The 22,970-nt window shown below is 29.1% G+C and overlaps 2 protein-coding genes and 1 long non-coding RNA gene across 3 annotated transcripts; 1 reads left to right on the plus strand and 2 right to left on the minus strand.

Annotated features, from left to right (window-relative positions):
• Nucleotides 1–1,234: 1,234 nt before the first annotated feature.
• LOC109812653 (shikimate O-hydroxycinnamoyltransferase) lies at nt 1,235–5,411 on the plus strand. The gene is made up of 2 exons (XM_020376659.3): nt 1,235–1,814; nt 4,289–5,411. Exons 1-2 carry the CDS (start codon nt 1,374–1,376, stop codon nt 5,180–5,182), a joined length of 1,335 nt encoding a protein of 444 aa, XP_020232248.1. The 5' UTR covers nt 1,235–1,373; the 3' UTR covers nt 5,183–5,411.
• Nucleotides 5,412–5,767: 356 nt separating this feature from the next.
• Nucleotides 5,768–6,886, minus strand: LOC109812632 (uncharacterized). Its single transcript, XR_014430197.1, has 2 exons — nt 6,163–6,886; nt 5,768–6,084 (listed from the first exon to the last, which is right to left on the minus strand). It is a non-coding gene; the product is annotated as an uncharacterized LOC109812632 (long non-coding RNA).
• Nucleotides 6,887–8,353: 1,467 nt separating this feature from the next.
• On the minus strand, nt 8,354–12,427 carry LOC109812669 (putative leucine-rich repeat receptor-like serine/threonine-protein kinase At2g24130). The gene is made up of 2 exons (XM_029274244.2): nt 9,386–12,427; nt 8,354–9,108 (listed from the first exon to the last, which is right to left on the minus strand). The coding sequence occupies exons 1-2, from the start codon at nt 11,910–11,912 to the stop codon at nt 8,693–8,695; spliced, it is 2,943 nt and encodes a 980-aa protein (XP_029130077.1). The 5' UTR covers nt 11,913–12,427; the 3' UTR covers nt 8,354–8,692.
• Between the last annotated feature and the right edge of the window lie 10,543 nt (nt 12,428–22,970).

Consider the following 22,970-nt stretch of genomic DNA (forward strand, 5'->3'; position numbering starts at 1 on the left):
TTTATCCAAGAGACATTTTGGTCGGTGAGCTCAACATTTTGCCGATGTGACTCGGATCGGCCAATGGGAGACCGCCTCAGTACAAAGCCCTCTCAGCTTGAGCACGGTAGAACGATATATCAAGTCGGCGTATTATTGATGTGCTTTTGATTGGCCAATGGATGACCATCACCTTACAAAAATAAAATGTTTAGATTTATTAACAAAATGTTTAGATTTGTTAACAAGTACAGAAATACAATATACATGAAAGGAAAGTTTCCATTATATTAAAATTATTATTATATAATACTATATGTTTTGCAAAGATGTGAAAGCAAAATCTAAACTTTTAAACTTTTGAACATATTTGGGAGATAATAATAAGCATAATGTTATCCAAGGCAATTATTCTAGTTATTTCAGCTCAAACCATTTGATGAGCAAATAATTTAAGGCCCATGACTCAGAAAGCCCAAAAGTTTCTAGACTCCTCTCATTGCAAGTGTTTGGATTCTTTAACTGGACTACTTTTCAAATACGTCAATCTAGTATTTACATTTTACAAAGAACCGTCGTCATCTATACACTAAATAAAGAGAATATTCTATGCACACAATTTTTAACTATTTTATTTTTTTATAATTTTAAAATTATATTTATTTACTTTTTATAATAAAAATTGGCTCCTATTGAATCTTAATTATTATTTTTTCAATATCTTTAAAATAAAAATGAGTGTTTTATTATATATTTATTTATATTGGGTGAAAAGTGAAAAGCCGTACTTTGGGTCTGAATTCTGAGCCTCATTTGCGGGCACATTAAAGTTAATGATGTGACGGCAACCACTTTACCTGAACCTAGCCAATGTAGGACCCACCTAGCTCATTGCCTTTGTCTTTCACTCTCCGAAGATAACTATGAAAAAGTTGGTCATTTAATTATGAGTTCAAAATTTCTTGCAACCCCAATAATTATACTCAAACACTTGAACCATGTTTGGTTGGTTAGAAATACAAACACAATAGCTTCCGACTGACGTAAAAAATAAAATGTAATGAGAGCAGTATTGTATTTGGCATAAATTAAAATTGAAAAGAAAACATGAGGTGGGGGTCTCTGACCGTATAATGACGTGGCGACATATTATTGGTTGATGCTTGGCGTGGTTGGTGAGTGGCCCCAGCATTGGTTAGAGGATGCGGCGCATAAATAATCAACGTACTTATGTATGGTATTGCTATTGGAGTATAATGAAATTAAATTATGTTTGTTACCATATACATATGATATGACGTTAATTATATATTACAATACGTAGGTATGTTATAGGCACTAGGCAGGTTATAAATAGTAGTAAGTTATGAGTTATGAGTTATGAGTTATGAGGTATGAATTATTTTTGCATAGCAGAGACAGAGATGTTGTCGTTGAAAGTGAAGCAGTCCACGATGGTGCGGCCGGCGGAGGAGACGCCGCGGAGGGCGTTGTGGAACTCCAACGTGGATTTGGTGGTGCCCAATTTCCACACGCCAAGCGTTTATTTCTATAGGCCAAACGGAGCCTCCAATTTCTTCGACGCCAATCTTATGAAGGAGGCTCTCAGCAAGGCACTCGTTCCTTTCTATCCAATGGCCGCACGCCTCCGCCGCGACGACGACGGCCGCATCGAGATTTACTGCGACGCTCAGGGCGTGCTCTTCCTCGAGGCTCACACCACCGCCGCCATCGACGACTTCGCCCACTTCGCCCCCACTCTTCAGCTCCGCCAGCTTATCCCCGCCGTTGATTATTCCGCTGGGATCCAAACGTACCCGCTCTTGCTGCTTCAGGTCCCTTTTCTTTTCACGTACTTTTTTTTTTTATTACCATTATTTCCTCATAACTTATTGCCTTTTCTCTATAATTACCTAACTTTAGTTTTTTAAATGCAACACAATTTAACATTAGTGTTTTAGGATAAAATATGAAATATTACTGCGTAACACGATGAAATGAAAATCGGATAAAAATTATAATTAGGTGGTTAAGGATGGAATAATAATAATAATAAAAGCGTTTAAGAGACGACGGTTAAGTTAGTATATGGAGTTATGCTTCTCCCATCTAGCCTCATTTGCGCATCCTACGCGGTTCACGCTTTCATTGTGTAGTTGGGGAGGCTAGGGCACAATTTGTTTCACTCTTCAAAAACCAATTTATTACTGTAATTAGACGAGAAATTCTACGGTACCCATTATAATTGTGGAGTATCGGAACAATTATTTTATTTTTTTTTATTTTTATTTTTTTTATTTTTATTTTTTTATAATTACTTGTTTTATTTTTTTATTTTAATTTAATATTTTTAATAATTTATTTGTATCTTTATATTATTTTTATATTTTTTAATTTATATCTTAATATAGTATCTATTATAATTAAAAATTTTAATATTAATATTTTTTTAATATGTTTTAGTTTTTCTTTGATGATAACTTTTTTAAATTTATAGTATAAATTAATTTTTCAGTTATATTATTTATTTTTTTTATTTTAATGTTTTTATAATATTATTATATTTTTTTTTTAATTTTTTAATTTGGTCAGATATAAATAAAATTTGTTATGAAAATTGATCTTTTCATTATTTTATTTTAAATTAGTCTTTTTGATTGATTTATTTTATACAAATTTTTAATCTAAAATTTATATTGTTTTGAATTTATTTTTTAAAATTTATTTGTTCACATAATGTGATGTATCAAAACCCTCCATTTTCATGGGTACCGTAGCAATTCCCATCCACGTATTGTTTTTTGTGTTTGTTAAAAGCAATGACACCCTCATAATTGATGAGTAAAAAGATTCTCTCAATTTCTTTTTCTCTCCTTTTCTTTCATTGGAAAATTTTAAAAGTATAAATGTCATACTTTCTAAAATATACATCAATTTTATCAATTTTATTTTATTAATTTTAAAAAAATTAAAAATGGAAGAAATGGAGAAAAAGAAAATGGAAAGAATCCATTTTCATAATTGATATGTTAACTATATATCATACCTCGTATGAATATTTTTAGATCCAAAGTATTTTTAAAAAATAAAACTATTTCTCAAATAAAATAAACTTTTAAATAAAAATTAAAGAAACGATTTAAATTATATAGATATTTAATTACTTAAAATAATTAAATTTAGTATTTAAAGTATTTTTTAATTACAGTATTCTTAGTAAAAAAAACTTGAAAAATTAATCACTCCTAATAAATACATATTATAAGAGTAATTATTATTAAAAAGCTCATAAATCTACACTGTTTGTATATAATTTTTTTTAACATAAAATAGGAAATGGAACTTGTATAATAAGTTGTAAAACAATTAATACATCATTTTTATTTATTTATTTATCTATTTTACATTATTTATTAACAATAAAAAGATGTAAATACAAAAAATAATATCTACTTCTAAGTTATTATATAAATCGTTGCATGTGTATTATTAATAAAAAAAATTAATGAAGGTGGGCGTTCAACTTCGAACAACTTTTTCAACAAAATAATAAAAAGGCTACATCTAGTATCCAAGAATAAATGAGGGGTTCAACAAACTCAATTAATAGTATGACTCAAGGATGAATCACATTATTCATTTAACAAACTATACAACAAGAAAAGTAAACGCCTGCCAACAACATCATATTTGCCTGCGGCATTCTCTTTAATATACACCAACGTATTACAATAACCGTCAAATTAGAAGAAAAAAATTATTTTAAAATAAGTATCATATTAACTTTTTAATATAATATTAATTAATTATATATATATTTATAATTTTAATGATATTATATAGAAAGTGATTATGTTACATAATTTTTAATAAAGGAGATTAATTATACAATTATATTTATAAGATCATTACCTTTTTTCATTTATTTATTAGTTTTCTTTGCTTTATATAAAATAACACGATCATACTTATTATGGAATGGATAAACTATTATTTCTAACACTCATTCTTATTATTATTATTAGGAATAATTTTTTTAAGGATCTCATGCATATTTTATTTAATAAACCTTCTAATTTAATAATAGAATTTACTAAAATTTGTCATTTTCAATAATAATAAATAAAATATTAGACTATGTGGCTAATATTTTTCTTCGATAATGGTTGTTTATAATTTCATGTTAACTACCCAATTTTTTTTTTGGTTGTTCGAGAGTAATATATCTTATTTTATATCCTTACATGATGTTGTAACTTGTAATAATCTGAAGTTTCATCTCTCAACTTCTGGGCCTGACTATTTACAGGTAACATATTTCAAATGTGGAGGGGTCTCATTAGGTGTTGGTATGCAACACCATGTAGCAGATGGAGCATCTGGTCTTCACTTTATCAATGCATGGTCGGATGTGGCTCGTGGTTTGGACATTTCCCTCCCTCCATTCATCGACAGGACACTACTTGGTGCCAGGGATCCACCTCGACCTGTTTTTGAACACATTGAGTACAAGCCCGCACCGGCCATGAAGACCCCCCTGCAACCTTCAAAACCAGGCTCTGACAGTGTGACTGCCTCTATTTTCAAATTGACTCGTGACCAATTGAACACGCTCAAGGGTAAGTCCAGAGAAGATGGCAACACAGTCAGCTACAGCTCTTATGAGATGTTGTCTGGTCATGTATGGAGAAGTGTGTGCAAGGCAAGAGCACTTCCTGATGACCAAGAAACCAAATTGTACATTGCAACTGATGGAAGGTCAAGGGTGCAACCTCCCCTTCCCCCAGGTTACTTTGGCAATGTGATATTCACTGCCACTCCTACAGCAGTGGCAGGTGATCTCATATCAAAACCAACATGGTATGCTGCAAGCAGAATCCACGATGCGTTGATACGAATGGACAACGAATATTTAAGATCTGCTCTTGACTATCTAGAGCTACAGCCTGATCTAAAGGCCCTTGTTCGTGGAGCACATACTTATAGGTGTCCAAATCTTGGTATCACTAGCTGGGCAAGGCTTCCGATCCATGATGCTGACTTTGGTTGGGGAAGACCCATTTTCATGGGACCTGGTGGGATTGCATACGAGGGGCTGTCTTTTGTAATTCCAAGCTCAACAAATGATGGCAGCTTGTCTCTGGCAATCGCTCTGCCACCTCAGCAGATGAAGCTGTTTCAGGAATTGTTTTATGACATTTGAAGGGTTCAGTTAAATATGCCTTAGGAACTTCTTCCCCGTTTTTAATCATGTGGCGGCCTTTTGGAATGCCACAGTGATTCTAAGCTCATCTTTTCTTTCCTTGTTTTTATTTTCATGAACCATATATCTGTGGTTACACAACACATAGTATTAGTCTATGCCTTGGCAAATTACGCGTGATAATCCTTAAACACTAATGAACTATGAAACAAGTGTTTTTTTTTATTTATTTTTTTTATTTTTATTTTATATGACATCACATTTTGACAAGATTTGTGAGTCAGCGCAAGCCGTCTCCCCTCCACCATACCATATTTGACTGCATTTGCGAATGCTTGGTGTATTTTTTTTGCTCTCTCTCTGCATTGTCATGAACAATGAAGAAATATATTATGGAGTTTAATTAGCGTCACCTAATTGCTTCTTTTCAACATTTCATTTTTGGCAAGAGTAATTTGTATTACAAACTTTGTTGGGGAAAGCTTTGTAAGCCGATAAAGCTGTAATTTTTTTTAATCAATGATTTGATTGGCATGATAGGATTAAGCAAACTTAACACATTATTACATAATGAATCTTATAGAGTGAATGAGTAAAAGATGTTTATATTCATGATTGAATATAATATAAAATACATCATAATCTTGCTCATTATTGTGTTTTCCGATACCAGAGTAGAACTCAAATATTTAACACATCTAAGCACATGTAGAAGGAACATAGAAGGATTAAAGTGAGGCCTGCAGATAGAGTTGAGATGCAGGGTAACGATGATGAGGCAGAGTTGTGCGTAGGGTGGTGATTAACATCTGCTCCCCCGTAAGCTCCTTTTCCTCTCTGTGTTCTTGAGCCATGAGATAGATCAATTTTTGTATGTGCCTCCTTTGTGATTCCGTATTTCTCTACAGTTGGAAATAAATTTAGAAAATCTATAATTGAAGGAATTATTATGTTATGATTGAAAAACTAACAACTCTTACCCACGACCACGAGGTCCTGTGTTTTCACATTGTGGCTCTTGGAGGGGTTTGCATTTGCAACTATGTGTTCTGAACTTGAAATGGCTTGAATACATGAAACAAAGACAAACCATGTAAGAACTCCTATCCCCATGGGAGTGGCTGTGGAGGGAATTTTCTCTCTACACTATTATATACTACGTCGTTTCATCTAAGGAATAATAGTTTTGTATTCTTTAACCAGTTTTAAAGAAAGAACATGTTTACTGTCAAAAAAGAAAAAAAGAAGAAGAAAGAAAATGTTGAGTGTTGACGCTTTAGTTTACTTCATTGATAAAAAAAGTAAAGGAATCTGACACGACCAAAAGAAGTAAAGAACGCACGCTGCCAGTTCTTATACATCTATGTGTAGACAGAAAAATTAATAATAAAAAGTGTAACAATTCTTTTAACATAAGATCTTCTTTTAAAGTTAAGCAAATAAAAATGAATAATTTTAAAATTTCATATAATATTATCATATTAATTCTCTTATTATCAAAGAGTTTATCTTAGTTTAGTAGAATGTGAAAGTGTTGTAAGTATTATAATCATCTTTGATATCGAGTTCAATTCTCATGAATAAAAGAAGTCTTTTATTTAGTTTTCATTGTTAACATCATATGTTTTACGTATACTAGCGTAAAAAAAAATCTAGTACGTAAAATTTATAAAATAAAAATAAAAATTATAATTTATAAAAGATTAGTTACTAGAGTAAAATTGAATAACATTGTTCACAAAAAAAAATTCAATCCTGTTTATTATAGTGTTATATATTGATTAAGCATACTGTTTTTTCATTTAATATTTTCTTTATAAAATATTATAGAATTATAAAATTGATTTAATATGAAATCAATATATGCATATAGCAATTAAATTAAAGTCAATTATTTTACTAAATTAAAAGTAATCTTTATATATATATATATATATATATATATATATATTTTGGGAATTGCATACAAGAAAAATAAATAAATAAATAAATAAATAAATAAATAAATAAATAAATATATATATATATATATATATATATATATATATATATATATATATATATATATATATATATATATATATATATGTGTGTGTGTGTGTGTGTTTTTGGGGAATTGGATACAAGAGAAATATAGTGCGCTAGAGCTATCTATCGTTGCATCATATATGCCTCAAAAACATGTTGTGACTACAAGATATCAGAATAATAGAGTAATAATCATATATAAGATATTATCTTAATTTTTGAAAATAATTATTAAAGAAAAGAATCATTAATAAGATAAAAAAAAACTAATTTAGATCTGTAAAAAATAGTCTGACTTGGTGAACATGTTTTAAACAATTTTATCTTAAAATTTTTAAATATTAAAATATAATATTAAAAATTATTAATTCCTTTTATAAATATAAGACTCAAATCTAGAATTTTAAGATCTGAGGATCAAATCGATAAATTTTAAATATTTTTATTAAATAAAATATAAAAGTAAATTAACCCTGCTAGCATGATGAAAGGGTTGGCTAATATTATAGTCAACTTTCCCTAGGCCATATATTTATCAGCTAATCAAATTCTTCTTTGTCGCTTTTGGGTTTAGCAATTTAAGAGTGGATGCTATAATCTTCCTCTGTTGGCAAGTTTTAACAATGCCCAATTGCCCATAATGTTATATGGTGCATAGAATCAGTACGTATTACAGTATTCAAGCTTTACTGTTTGTCTGATTGCCAAGTGTGGTTTGTTGAGAAGCAAAATTGCTCTGTACCTGGATCATTGTTTCACCATAATGTTATTTACTAGTAACATCATTTAGGTTGCACAATTAGAATACTTGACTAATACTCCCTCCGTTTTTTTTATTGTCCTTTAAGATTATGCATAAGAATTAAGATAATTATTGATATTTTAGATTTTCAAAATATTTATTACATATTTTTCTGTTATATCCTTTGAGTGATTGAAAAAAAAATAAGTACATTAAAAAATGAATAGACATATTAGTTAGTAAACATGCATTAATTATCAAGGATAAAAATTAAAAAAAAATTAATAAATTATTTATTTTAAAAAAGTGACAATGAAAAAAAAATAACAAAATTTGACAAAATGACTTTGAAAAAAAAAGGAAGGAGTAATTTAGCTTCCAGACTAGAGTACCTCACTTGATTTCTTTTTTCAGTATAATCACAGCCTTGTTATTACCGGCAGTATTTTATCTCAAGATGTCAAAAAATGACCCTGGGAAATCTGCACTTCACGGATCATTTTGGTGTCATAATTCACTGTTTATTAAATGCTCACAGCGAAAGACATGTCATGCTATGCAATTTAGATGTCTATAATGACAATTTTGATGCTTATCTAAATGGTACATTATGTAAAAAAAAAAAAAAATCCATTTATCCATTCATGGTTGTAGGTTGGATGATCTGCCATTAGGCTCAGCAGAAGTATGAGACAAATGACCGTTTTCCATTATCTGCTGAAAGAAGAGAAAAGTGTTAATCACCATTCACCCCCTATAGTGGAAGATGAAATTCCAAGAGATGAGGCAAAAGTTCCTGTTGTGTCACCACCAAGGTATTTCTTGAGACGATCTAAGTCATCTGCTGCATCAAGCATGGTTGGTCTGGTCGAAGGTGACTCCTGTGTGCAAAGAAGCCCCAACTCAATTAACTCCGCCATAGCAACTTCCCACATCTTTCTAACCTCTTGGGTTTGATCTCTTGAGGCTGTCACCAAAGCAGGATCTACCACTTTTTCTATCCTTCCATGAAAGTGTCTCTTTACCCATCTATGCAGACTTAATCCACCAACAAACATGTCATCTGTTGGTCTTCTTCTAGTCACCATCTCTAGAACTAGAATGCCAAAGCTATAGACATCTCCTTTGGTAGATGTGTTGAATCCAAATCCATATTCTGCACGAGAAAGTATGGAAGAGTGTACAGATGACTTCTTATTTGAACTAAAATTAAAGTTTTCCAAAATTGTGAAAAATATTTACAGCAAACCTATGGTAAATTAGAGTATTACATTTCTAGTATATGTATGCGATAATACAGCTACCAAAACATTATTTAACACTTTTATTTAGACTAATTAAATCACTTGGCCCCTGGTAGTTAGATCAAGCTTGGTTTTATGTTCCTTCTAACGGTTTTCATTTTTGGTAATTTTGCAAGATACATGCATTACCTGGTGCAGTGTATCCAATGGATCCGCATAAATTTGCAGTAGAGTTGCCCATGTTATCAATAACCCCACCTCCAACACTCATAATTAGCCTTGCAACCCCAAAATCAGAAACAAGAGCTGTCATGTCATCATTGAGAAGAATATTGCTTGGTTTTAGATCACAGTGTATGACTCTGACAGGAGAATGATGATGCAAATAGGCCATCCCTTCAGCTATATCACTGCAAATATTCACCCTCTGGGCAATGCTCAAGTCTGATGATCCAGAAGGAGGATAGAGTCGGCTCTCCAAGCTCCCATTGGCCATATAAGGTAAAACAATAGCCTTAAAATCTGGTAGGCTACATGCTGTGATAATCCTTATCAGATTTCTGTGTCTAATTCTCTTCAAAACTTGGCATTCTCTGTTAAAGCTTTTGGTAGAATTTCCAGATTGCAATTGCAGCACCTTGACTGCTATTGGTGTCCCATCCGTGAGAACACCCCTGTAAACATGTCCGTAACTTCCTGATCCAACAAGTCTTTGATTGTCAAATCCTCCGGTGGCATCTGAGAGTTCCTTATATGTGATTCTTGGGAAGTTACTAATCAACTCAGGTCTGGCTGAATTTTTGCTTGCCTCAGTCCTCTGAGACCAGATGATTACTTTAAGACGCTTACATCCAATTACACAGCAAATTATTGACAACAATGCTGATATGAAGATGACCAAGATAAATATAATCAATAACAAACGAGTTTGAAACCATTTTCTCCTTTGAGAGCACAAGGGTATGCCAGCAATTGTTCCACAAAGTTGTGGATTTCCTAAGAATGATAAGTTTGAAACTGAATTAAAGATACCACCAGATGGAATCTTTCCTTCAAAATTGTTAAATGATAAATTGATAAAAGTGAGTGTGTCAATTTTACCAAGTGCTGCTGGTATCAGTCCAGATAAATGATTTCTTGAAACATCAAAAGATTCAAGGTTCCTCAGATCACCTAGGGACTTTGGGAGGTCACCTTGAAGAAAATTGTTTGAAAAGTTAATCACTGAAACAGCAATGCAACCTGCTATCTGAGGGAAGATACTTCCAGTTAGGTAATTGGATGAAAGATCTATCTCCTGAACCTTTTCTAATTTGCTGAGCTCAATTGGCAAGGGACCTTCAAGGTGGTTATGAGAGACATTTATGAAAATTCTGATCTCATGCAAGCCTGTCAGTTCCAGTGGAATGCTTCCTGTTAATCTATTATGGGACAAGTCAAGCCTGTACAGATTAGTGCACTGTCCCAACGTGGGAGGTATTGTTCCTGAGAGAAGGTTATTGTTGAGAAACAAAGAATTTAGTCTAGCCAAATCTCCCAAACTGTCTGGAATCCTACCTGAGAATTGATTGTGTGACAGATCCAGTAGACCTAGATCACGACACTTGCCTATTGCTTCTGGAATTGGAGTTTTGAAAAGGTTGTGTGATAAGAAAAGTTGTTCCAACTTTGGTAATCTGAAGATATCAGACGATATAGTTCCATTTAGAAGATTGGATGTTAAATTCAGAATGAAAAGCCTTGAAAGGTTTGCTAAGCTGCGAGGAATTGATCCAAAAATTTGGTTTTCCTGCAGGAGAAGGGTTCTTAGACCGGTGAGTTGGCCGGCGACAGTATCGGTGAACCTTCCCCCAAGGCCCATTCCTGCCAGTTCAAGCTCCTGTAGATTACTGTTGTTTCTGAGAGCAGTGAAAAGTGGATCAAGATTGGTGTTGTTATCATGGCTTACCATATTGTTGTATGATAAATGAAGGTAAAGGAGATATGGCCAGCTGCTTACAAACTTTGTAGGCAATTCACCAGACAGATAGTTGTACTCCACGTCTAAATTTTGAAGTGATAGATTGGTCAACGAGAGAGGAAGTTGTCCAGTAAATTGATTATCGTATAAACTGATGCTCCACAGGCCAGGGCTGTTTCCAATCTCTTCCGGGATTTGACCAGCTAATGAGTTGCTGGAGAAGTCCACAACATCTAGCATAGTGCAGTTGGAAAAGATAGATGAAGGAAGTGAACCTGACATGTTGTTTTGTTTAATGACTAGAATGTTAAGCTTGGAGAGTTTGGAAAAGGACTCTGGTATTGAGCCATGCAAGTTATTCCCCTCAAGAATGATATGGTGAAGGCGCCTGAGGTTGGAAAATTCATGAGGAATAATGCCAAATAAGTGACTGCGAACAATCTCAAGGCCGTGTAGTCCAGTGAGATTGGAAAGAATGGGTGAAAGCAGCCCCACAAGACCCTTATCATATAGGATTAGTCGTATAACACGGTCATGGAATTTGTCACATTCAACACCTGTGAAGTTGCACACATGAACAGCTTTATCCCAGTTAGCAAGTGCGGAATGTGGGTCTGACACAAGTGTTCTTTTGAATTCCAGAAGAGCAGCTTTATCTGTGAGTAAAGAATGAGAAGAGTAGGGGTGGTGGTGCCTTGGAAAGGAGTGACCAAATATTACAAGTAAAAGGAAGAACAAGGTTTGTAAGCAAACCATGTTGTGTTATTGGTCGTAAACACTTGTCAGTAAAAACTATAGACACTTTTTGTATGAGATCCTTCCCCTACAGTACCTTACTGCCACCCATTTGGGGCATTGAGAATGAGAATACTATTACTCAGACACTAGGCAGTGTGGTATGACTTATTAGTCAAGGTGGAAATGCTTGCATCATAGAAAACATTCGGTAGACGCGATGATTTGAGGAAGGATAATTCATTAGGTGATGGTGATGAGTAGATTCTCAACTCAATTGGGCAGATCAAGAGACAGAAGAATCAATTGGTGCTAGAGACAGGTAAGTTGATAATGGATGAACATGTCATGGACTTAATCACAGCCATTTTGCGCATGACATTTCCAACGCAGCTTGCAACCTTTGCTGCTTTCAACAGCGGCGCACTCACACACACAGCTCCCGTTGACATTTGAAATTGCAAGAATGGCTGCGCAGCATCCAAAAGAGAATAAGAGAAGTAACACAGATTTTTTTGTGCAACGTCACATAGCAACGTATGCAAACCAAGTTGACAATTTTAACATGTTTGGACTATTGTTTGGTTTTCAGTTTGTCAATTTTTATGTGTGTATGATAGAAGTGGACTTGGAAACAGTAAATGAACACAAAACCTACGAATTGTTCAGAATATTGACGACCTTCTTCTCCATGGATAACACATTATAATTTAAAACCAAAAAATGCTGTTAACCTTCATTCATAAAATTAATGGACTACCCAAAAATGAAAGCAACAAATGCATTTACAAAAAAGTAAATATTTTTATAAGGTTCTTTTGAAAGAAATGAAAATAAGAAATAGTTTGGAAACTGGAACCCACTACTGTTGGTTTTGTTTTGACTTGGAAATGATGATCCAAATAGGACAATAGCATTTGTGTTTCACACTCTTGCATTTCATTAGCGGAATCGGCTTAGTCCAACAACCATAAGATTCATTTGTGGCTCGTACAAGAGAGTGACGTCCACTAATTGTAGTTGCACAACATGCTCCAATTCGTCATCATTGTGCTTTTCTACTGAACTATACAAGTTTGTTTGCATAAATATTGTCCTTTAGATACAAACACTAACTGCATAAGCAATTAAGTATGGTATTTTTTAAAGCTCACCAAATCAAAGAAGGCAATAAAGGCTTTGGGCCTTGTGTTGTTTACGGACTAACTCTCATACATTCTTCATTGGTATATACGTAACATACTTCATTAAAGTTTAAGATGATGATCGAAAATAAAAAGATCAGAATTTGATTTTAAAGTGTACAATATTTTATCATTGTAAAATTGTATATGCAAATATTTTCCAACAAAATAACTTTAACTCTCATACTTGTGTACAAATATTTTTTTTGACAAAATAACTCTAATTTTGGTATTAAAGTCGTTAGTTAGATTCGGTAACAATTAATAATCCTTCATAACTCATAAATTTTTAACTTTTTATCTAATTTGATTTCTATTTATTATAATTATTTATTAATTAAATATTAATATTTTAAATTAATTATCAATAAAAAAAAATTATAATAAAAATTATTTACCATAAATCTAAAATATAATTTATATGTTTAAAAATATTTATATATACTAAATATAATATTTATTTATATATAATTTTCTATAAATTTTAATTATAATTAATAAATATTTAACATGTGCATTGCATGTGGTAAAATACTAGTAACAATAACAAAATACAATATAAAAAGTCTTTTAAATAATAACTAAAAATAAAATTATGAGAGTTTAATTCTAAAATAGACAATATTTTACTATTATGAAATTTTGTTTACAAATACTCCAAATGCCCCCGATAAAAATAATAAATTATAATTATCCTCCTAAAAATATATCTCATCAAATAAAATGGCAAAATAACCCTCAAAATAACAATACTACAAAATAACCCTAAAAATATATATCTCCGTTAACAATTCCTCTTACCAAAGCTTTTTATTCAAAGTAAAACTTCTTCAAGTACTCACTAATTTATATTCAGTTCTTTTTCCCTTTCAAATTACATCTAAGGATATTCGTTATCACATTTTTTTATCAATAGTTCTTGTAAAATAAAAAAAAATGGTTTTTATTCTTGCAAACATTTTTCTCAGCTTTTCATGTTTCCAAAACCTAAAGTAATTATTTTTAATCTGAACAAAATTTTATTTTTTATACATAAAAATTATTTGATTTAATTAACTTTTAACATCTCAAATATAATAATTACGTGATTTTAATTTCTTAAATTTTAATTAAGTAAAATAAATACAATGATGCAAACCGTCCTCTCCTGTAGGATGCAGTTAGGGGTGTTCATGGATCGATTTTTTCAAAAAACTGATCCAAACCGAACCGTTTTATAAAAGTGGATCGGTTAACCGATCCATTTTTTATAAAGCGGATCGGTTTGGTTTTCTTAAAATATGGATCGATTTTTTTGAAATTGGATCGGTTCGGTGCGGTGCAGTTATCCACTTTTTTACTCATATATGGATTGGTTTTTTTAGAAAACCAAACTGAACCGAACCGATCCACTTTGTAAAAATGGATCGGATAACTGAACCGGTTTATAAAGTGGTTCGGTTCAGATTTTTTTTCAAAATGGATCGGATTTTTTAATATAGATCGGATCGGTTATGGATCAGTTCGGATCAATTTGGATTTTTTTACACCCCTAGCTGCAGTGCTATCCCTCCAAGTCTCCAACTAACAAATTAAAAGGAAAAGCAGAGTCATAATGAAAAAAATTCATAAAAAAATATTTTAAAAAATAAAATGTTAGAGAGAGAGAGAGTGCTGGAGAGATCTGAAAGAGAACAGGCTATCCGTACAAATACTGAACTGCTAAACTAATGAATAAATAACTTTTATAAATTATATACCGTCCTACCATACATATATGTTTATATATTGTCTTAGTGTCATTTTTTTAGGATAGGAAAGATATTTGTTTTCATAGGAGCTGAAGTGTATCAAAGAAATCTCATAAGTCATAATAGCTCTTTTGCAAAGTCAAAAACCCTTGACTTACATGATTTATCAAAAGATGTGCAATTTAGAAAGTAAAATGTACTACTAGTGTATTTTCTTTGATGAAAAACATCCTTATCCTCGGCTTAAGAATTATGTTTTATTTTATCATACATTTGATTGGTCGGTGAAAACAATAATATGTATGTACTCTCTTCTATCATAAGTTTATTATATTATTATATACTCAGTTTTTCTAGTATCCCTAAATGAAAAGAAGATACTAATCTCTAAACTTGTGTATCGGTGTAGTATGCGAGATTTTATTCTTAAAATTGAATTTGAAATTTTTTAAAAGAACTACAAACATATTTTACCAAAAAAAAAAAAAATCCTCGTGATTAAGTCTAAAGAGATTCATTAAAAAAAATTTACTTGTAATGATTTCATTTTTCATTTAAATTTTTAATGAATTTCTAACGATTGAACATATATTTGAATTAAGAAAATCAATATAAAAGTTTGTTATCGACTGATTTTCGTCAAAAACATAATTGAATACCTTTATTTCTGTCACAAAGTTTAATAATTTTACCATGCATAATAACTTATAGTTAAACAATGGTATAAAAGTTCTTTATACAATTAGTATATTCTTAAAGGTAATTATCTATACATTGTTAGTATAAAGTTTTTTTTAAATGAATAATTAATTATATCTTTTAATTGTACTATATTACTATAAATATATTTACTTTTAACAATGACATGACACAATTAAAAGATATAATTAGTTATCAATGTAAAATTTTTTTACACTGACAGTATATAGGTGATTAACTCATATTCTTATATTTCTTACGGGTTTGCAGTGGTATATACTACCGGTTTGTCAAGAAACTTTTTTTTTTATTTAATAAATATTCTCATATTCTTTTGTTAAAAGGGATTGATCGCCTAATAAATGAGGTACGACTTGTTTGATGGCAATGTGATTAATTACTTTAAATTATTTTATAAATAATTTTTCGTATAGTTACTATACTTAATAATTTAATAATTTATGATATATAAATTTAATTTTTAAATTAAAAAATTTTAATATATAAATTAAGTTTATAAAATTTTTAAAAAAAATTAAAAATATTTAATTCTTTATTTCATCGATTCAAATTAACGAATAATTATAAAAATATTTTATATATTAATTTAAATATAATAAAATATTATATAGTTTTTAATTTTTTTAAAAACTTGTAGACTTGATCCCTATATTAAATTTTAATATAATGATTGATTGTTAAAATTAAACATACATAATGAAGTAATTGTATTAAAAGTTTTCTTAGAATAATTGATTTATCCTTTTATATATAGAGAGAAAAAATTACTTAATTCAAGAATAAATTATAAAAAATTTTACCATCAATTTAAATTAATAAAATATAATATCAAATGATTTTTAATTTTTTTTAAAAATTTATTAGCTTAATTTATATATTAAAATTTTTTAATTTAACGATTAAATTGATGAAATTTAATCGTAAGTAAAATAAATTTACGTAGATTTATTCATTTTGAATATATATATATAATATAATATAATATAATGTTTTTGCTTTATTTTTTGTTGATCGTGATTTGTCTTAATCGCGGCAATCGAAATAAAAAAGGCAAGGAAGGTTATGTGTGTTATGGCATTTTTAATAAGACGCATTACTGTTTGTGTGGTATGTGAGTCGGACATGTTCAAATATTTTGTATATAATTAATTATTTACATTTGCTTCTAGCTTACATACATTCAAATAATGCTTTTGCTTTATTTAGTAAAACACTGTTTATTTTTATCGTGAAAATCCAAATAAAGAAGACGACGAAGGTTATGTGTAATATGCATTTTAATAAGCTTTTGTGCTTACAATACGAGTCAGACATGTTCAAATATTTTGTATAGTTAATTTAAATAAGATATTTAATATATATATATATATACATATATTATTCATAATAAAAAATTACAATAACTTAACGAAGATGAAACTTAGATCATCTTATTTCTACCCTAACATCTTATAAATATATTTAATATATAAGTATGACATTATCAAACATTTATCGCTATATTTTTCATATAAATTAAACATTGTTTTAGTTTATGAATTATTTTCAATTTTTATTTTAAGTTTTGAACAAATTTTATTTAATTTTAGTCTTTAAATTTTTTTGTGAATAAAAAAAAATTAACTTCAAGAGCCAAAATATTAATGAGAGGATTAAATTCAAAAACTAAAAATGAAAATCAACAAAAATTCAAGATTAATTAAAAGTATATATAATTCTTTTAATTAATATTATTATTTAAAAATTTGATAAAATTTTAAGGCTAATAATATATATATATATATATATATATATATATATATGTAATTCTTTTAATATTACAGACAAAAACAAAAAAAAATAACCTTATAAAATTGATGGTATACGATGTGATTTAATTATTATCATCAGAATTGATGATATTAATAGGTGAAGATGAACTTTTCTTTTGTAATTAAAAATCTTATTTCGCGACAGAAAATATTGAACTCGTCCTTCTGTCTAAACTCTAAAGGTAACATCCAACCAATTAAAAACAATTTAAATAAAGCCAAAATAATATTATGAATAATATTAAAAACAATTTAAAAGATGTGTAAATATAGTAGGAGAGAGAAAAGATTAATTTTTGTTTGTTTGGGATAAAATGGTTTAATAAAGTAAAAAAAAAAAAAGGAAATCTGTTTGAACAGAAAATTTTTTCTCGAAAATTTGACACGTGGAGAAGTGGAAACATTGTTTTATATATATAGTAATAGAACAGATTGATGATATTATTATCAATTAATTTTAATTTGAAAATGTTCACATCAATATATAATTTTAAAATTATTGAAATTAAATAAATTTTAATTTAATTTATTATATGAAAAGGATCCACTGTTTTTGTAATAATTTAAATAAAACATTTTAAAATAAAGTATTTGTTTTTAAAATCTAATATGTATATAGTGTAATTTTTTTAAAAATATATAAATCATTTTTAAGAGAAATTTTTTAAAAAAATAAATGATTAATTATCTAAAAGAATATTTGGATGAAAAATTTTAAGAAAATAATTAATTTTTTATTGAAATTTTAGTAACCTTTATACTGGTCTATGCCACAACTATTTGAACTAGATACTACCAGTTGAACTGGAATAACTCTATGCTAATTGCAGAATTTTGTATTCTACAAAAAAAAAGAGTAAAATTTTAAAAAATTTCATACATACCTTATATTATTTGTAGTAGTTAATATTTATATTAATTCAGGTAATTGAGAAAATAGAAAAAAATAATAAAACACTCGCTATGTATTTGACCCTACCAAAATTCGAAAAAGATTTTATTTTATTTTATAAATATTTGATAAAATTATGCATATAAACTTTTCTACAAAAAAGTCTTTTTACATAGATATAAGACTAAAAACTTAACATCAAATATTATATTGTTAATAATTTTTTTATATAATATAAATTTAATTGATCTAATCATTAAAATATGTGATATTATACTTAAGATTATATATGTTAAAATTTACACAATTCCAAAATTTTTTAATATATAATATATAATGTTATTTTATTTTAACGTTTAATATGATATTTAAAATATGTATAAATATATTACATAATTTAATAGTTAAATTAGTTAAATTTGCGTTATACAAAAAGTTATTAAATATATAAGATTTAATGTATGTTTTTTAGACTTTCAACTAGTGTTAACAAATTTTAACTCTTTTCGAATCAAGATTTGTTTACACTACATATATAAATCTAAAAATTAACACAAAATTTTATACCTTCAATAATTATTTTGTATAATACAAATTTAATTAATTCAATTATTAAACTATTTTATATTATACTCAAAATTATGTATACAGGACTACAAAATTATTTAATAGTTTATCATATTATTATTTTATTTTAACATATAATATATATAATATTTAAAATGTATAAACATTTATTTTTAGATAACAAATTTAGAAAATAAATAATATACAAATTTGATATATATAATTTTGAGTATAATTTAAATAATTTAATGATTAAATCAATTAAATTTACATTATGCAAAAAAGTTAATCAAGGTATAAAATTTGATGCAAATTTTTAAATTTATATGTAGTGTTGTTAACAAATTCTAACTCTTTGTACAAAATTTATAAAAATAAATTAAAAAATATATTTTATAGTAATCGATAACAAGACATTTACTAATTTATCACCATCTATAACATAAAATAAGTTAAAGCAAATTATTTATAATTTTTTTAAAACGGAATAATGTGATAAGACTCCTTAAAATAACCCCTTAAGGAAAGACTAAGATATCTCCTTTCAATAAGTGTACAAATTAATTCCACCTAATCCACTCCATCACGTCATTCCCCTACTCTTAGATACGGATTATCTTTCATAATACTTAACAAACACCAAAATTCTATCAAATTCTTACTAAGAAAAACATTAGATTATTTACAAATGACTATCACCATCATCTTCTTCCAATACCCGTCCGATGATACGCCAAATTCGTTCAGAATAATTATTTATTTTAAAAAATTAAAACTAAACACGTACAGATATTCCAAATAAAAATGCCAACCATATAAATGTGGTACCAAATATAAAATTTCAAACACCCGACAATGTTACTGTCAGCCGAACCTCAGATTACCTTATACATATGCAATACATCTTTATTTACGTTACTAGATATTAAATTATTTTGTGTTGATTTATAATAACGAGAAAATTGGTAAGGGAAGAGCATACGAATTTATAACGAAATAAAAAAATAATTATAAAATAAAATTGCTATATTTCTCATAAAATTTAAATAAATCTTATACGTGTGCCTGCATTTAAAAGCCTATTATTGGTTTTGAAAGGGTTAATTTGTTTTATAAATATCTCGATGATTAAGTTTGATAAGTACACTGACTAAAGACTATTAAATGAATGTTAAATATTATTGCATATATCTGAACTAAAATATATCAACATTTCACTATTTGTAATAAATTAATTACTATTGTAACAGTTATTAAATAGTGAGATACATGTAAAAAAATCAATAATACTTTGGATCTGTAAAACATCATTGATAAAAAAAAAAAATCTGTAAAACATCAATAATTAAAAAAAAAATCAACATTAATTTAGTTTTCCCGAAAACATTGGGTCATCGAATTAATGCCTGTAACGAATAATGCTAACATTTATAAGCACTTAGTTATTATTTAAATCACCAGAGTGGCCAAGTATAGTGAGAGTGTTAGAAGTAAATGCACTTAGATTTGGTCTTATCTTTTATTGATAAAAAAAAAAAAAAAAAACTTAAGTTATTATGTATTGTGTGGTGTTAGCTCAACCGCAACCTGTGAAATGTATGCCGATCCAATGCTCAAGCATGAAGCAAAAACCTCTTACAAACCCGGTGAATAATCAATCACGTCCCATTTTAATATTCATGAAACATTTTCGATAATTAGTTATTAGACATGCAGTATATCCTGACATCGTGGATGCCATTGGTCTGCATATATATACCAAACTCCTTATAATTTCGCACATATTATTGTAACCTACCTAATGCAGGAAATAAAATTAAAATTTTCAAATGATAGCAAATTATTCGGTTCAATGTTTTGTCTCATGCTAAATGGGAATGCATCCTTTTGCTCAAATGTGATTGGACCCATCAACTACTTCCACACAAACACACATCTTGTGTGTGTGTTTCCCTCTTTATATATATGCTAGCGTTTGTCTGAAGAATGTCATGCATCAATCTACGATCTACTTGAGTTATTAGGAGAAGATGAAGACTCTCCATATTGTCCATGTCCTCCTACTTTCTCTCTTTATTGCTTTGCTGTTTGCTTCTACTCCTACAGAAGCTAGACGTTTACCGACTCTGTCACTCGGTACTAATTACTTCAATTCTTACTCGTTACATTTTCATATAATATAATATATATATATATCCTTTAGTAAGAGATCATAAGAAGAGATGAGAGATAAGGGAAAAATGTGATATATATGTAGGTATGGTAGTAAATATATAAATATATGGACATATATGATTGTTGAATTGGTTAAGCAGGTTTTGCACAACAAACACCTTGGCATGAACATGAAGCAACTCTGGAAGTGACTTTGAGGCCACCAAGACATCCACGACGCTTACCACCACCGCCACCATCTCCGGGCTATTCTCCGGAACCTGGTCCAGGACATAATCTAGGATCTCTTCCAATACCAGCAGCTAATTCTGAATCACTCTTGCTCAATAAATTTCCTCTCAATGCTTCTGCTGCTTCAGCATGATTATTGTAACATTTCTATAGCTATTGTGTGTGAAAGCTTTACTCTCCATGTGCTTGCTCAAAATAAAAGACTTGAGTTCCTAAACCCTAAACCTACTAGCTAGAGATACTAATATGATCTTTGCATGCTTTATAAGAAGGATCAGCTTCCTGTAAATTATGTTGTGCTAGCTTCCTTGTATTTGTGTTTTCAGAGTTAATGAGTACTACTTATTAAGTTGATATTTCATTGATCATGATACTTATTTTAACTCTTATTTAAAAACACAAACATGCTCAATTAATACATTTTAAAGGAGCGAATCGGTGGTTTACTGCATGTAATGGTGCAATTGAATGATCTTAAAATTAATAAAACAATTCTTTAAAATTTAAATTGTATTTCATCATTTAATTTACTCCATAAAATTATAATAGATGATCAAAGTACGATCTTTAAAATAAATAAAAAGAAAAATAGTTATTGAAATTGTAAGTTATCAATTTAGTCATTAAAATTGTAATAATCGGTCAAATTAATTAGTCTTAAGATTTCAAAAAATTTAATTGCACCCTTGCTTATCAAAGTTTTATATTTTGCAAATTGAAATGATCCGCTTGCCTCGAAATGACCTGGCCCAATAGGAAAATCCCAATGAATTGGGCCTTTCGATACAATCAAATAGAAAGCCCCAGGGGCGCCATATTCTAGGAGCCCAAACGATGTGATTGAAAAAATCCTCCTCTATCTGTTGCGGGTCGAGGACTCCCCCCCCCCTTCTTCAAACTCCGATTCATATTTTCATAGAGAAATCTTTGATCAACGATAGAATAAAATCCATTTTGAATCATATTTAAGGGATTCCTTGGTTCGGACCGAAGAAGCAATGTCACTCGATCATTATCAAACTGACTGCAATCTTTTTCTGTCCGTGAGGATCCCACCAGAGCGCCTTCTACTTCTAATAGGCCATGAACTAGATCAGAATTATTCTCAACGAGTTCATAAGACGTGATCCCATTTTTTTCATCAGGTCCACTCCTATTTTTTATTATTTAAACTAATATATATAATTTTGCAAAATTTTTTCCTAACTCATATTTTCTGTCTCCTACTTTCAAAATTTTACTTATTTTACCCTTAAAGTATAATTAAACTCTTAATATTTTCTTCTTCACAAGAATGAGTAAAATCATTAAATAAAAATTAACTTAAATTAATATTAATGATGAGAAATTCACTTCATTTAATTAAATGATTGCACTTTGAATCTCAACTTAAATTAAAAATACTAAATATTTTTATTTTAAAATAATTTTTTTTTGTAAATTAATAAAAATGGATATCAAATGTATAATTTAGTCAAAATATTTTTAATCGTGGTCATGCAAACAAGATAACCATTCCATCTAAACATTCACACATAAATATGTTATAGCATAATCATTGCTCTGAACATCCTTTGGTCCCACGTATATATGCAGATCCAATAAAATTTGCCGTCTGAAAATAATCTAGGACAATGTTTAGGTTTCACTTCAAAAATCTTAGTTGACTCACACGTTTGCTATTGGTCCATCCATATTCACTTCCTGTGTATTACAACAAAGAATTTAGAGTTCGATTAGTGTACAGAATGATATGATATATATAGGAT

Source organism: Cajanus cajan, chromosome 10 (genome assembly GCF_000230855.2).
Source record: "Cajanus cajan strain Asha chromosome 10, NIPB_CcT2T_4, whole genome shotgun sequence".
NCBI classification, from domain to species: domain Eukaryota; kingdom Viridiplantae; phylum Streptophyta; class Magnoliopsida; order Fabales; family Fabaceae; genus Cajanus; species Cajanus cajan.

Excerpts from the sequence above, each read along its gene's own strand:
- LOC109812653 (XM_020376659.3), top strand. The coding sequence starts at position 1,374 with ATGAATTATTTTTGCATAGCAGAGACAGAGATGTTGTCGTTGAAAGTG. Across the intron at positions 1,815-4,288 it reads ACCCGCTCTTGCTGCTTCAG|GTAACATATTTCAAATGTGG; the intron begins GTCCCTTTTCTT and ends GACTATTTACAG.
- LOC109812669 (XM_029274244.2), bottom strand. The coding sequence starts at position 11,912 with ATGGTTTGCTTACAAACCTTGTTCTTCCTTTTACTTGTAATATTTGGT. Across the intron at positions 9,109-9,385 it reads CATTGGATACACTGCACCAG|AATATGGATTTGGATTCAAC; the intron begins GTAATGCATGTA and ends TTTCTCGTGCAG.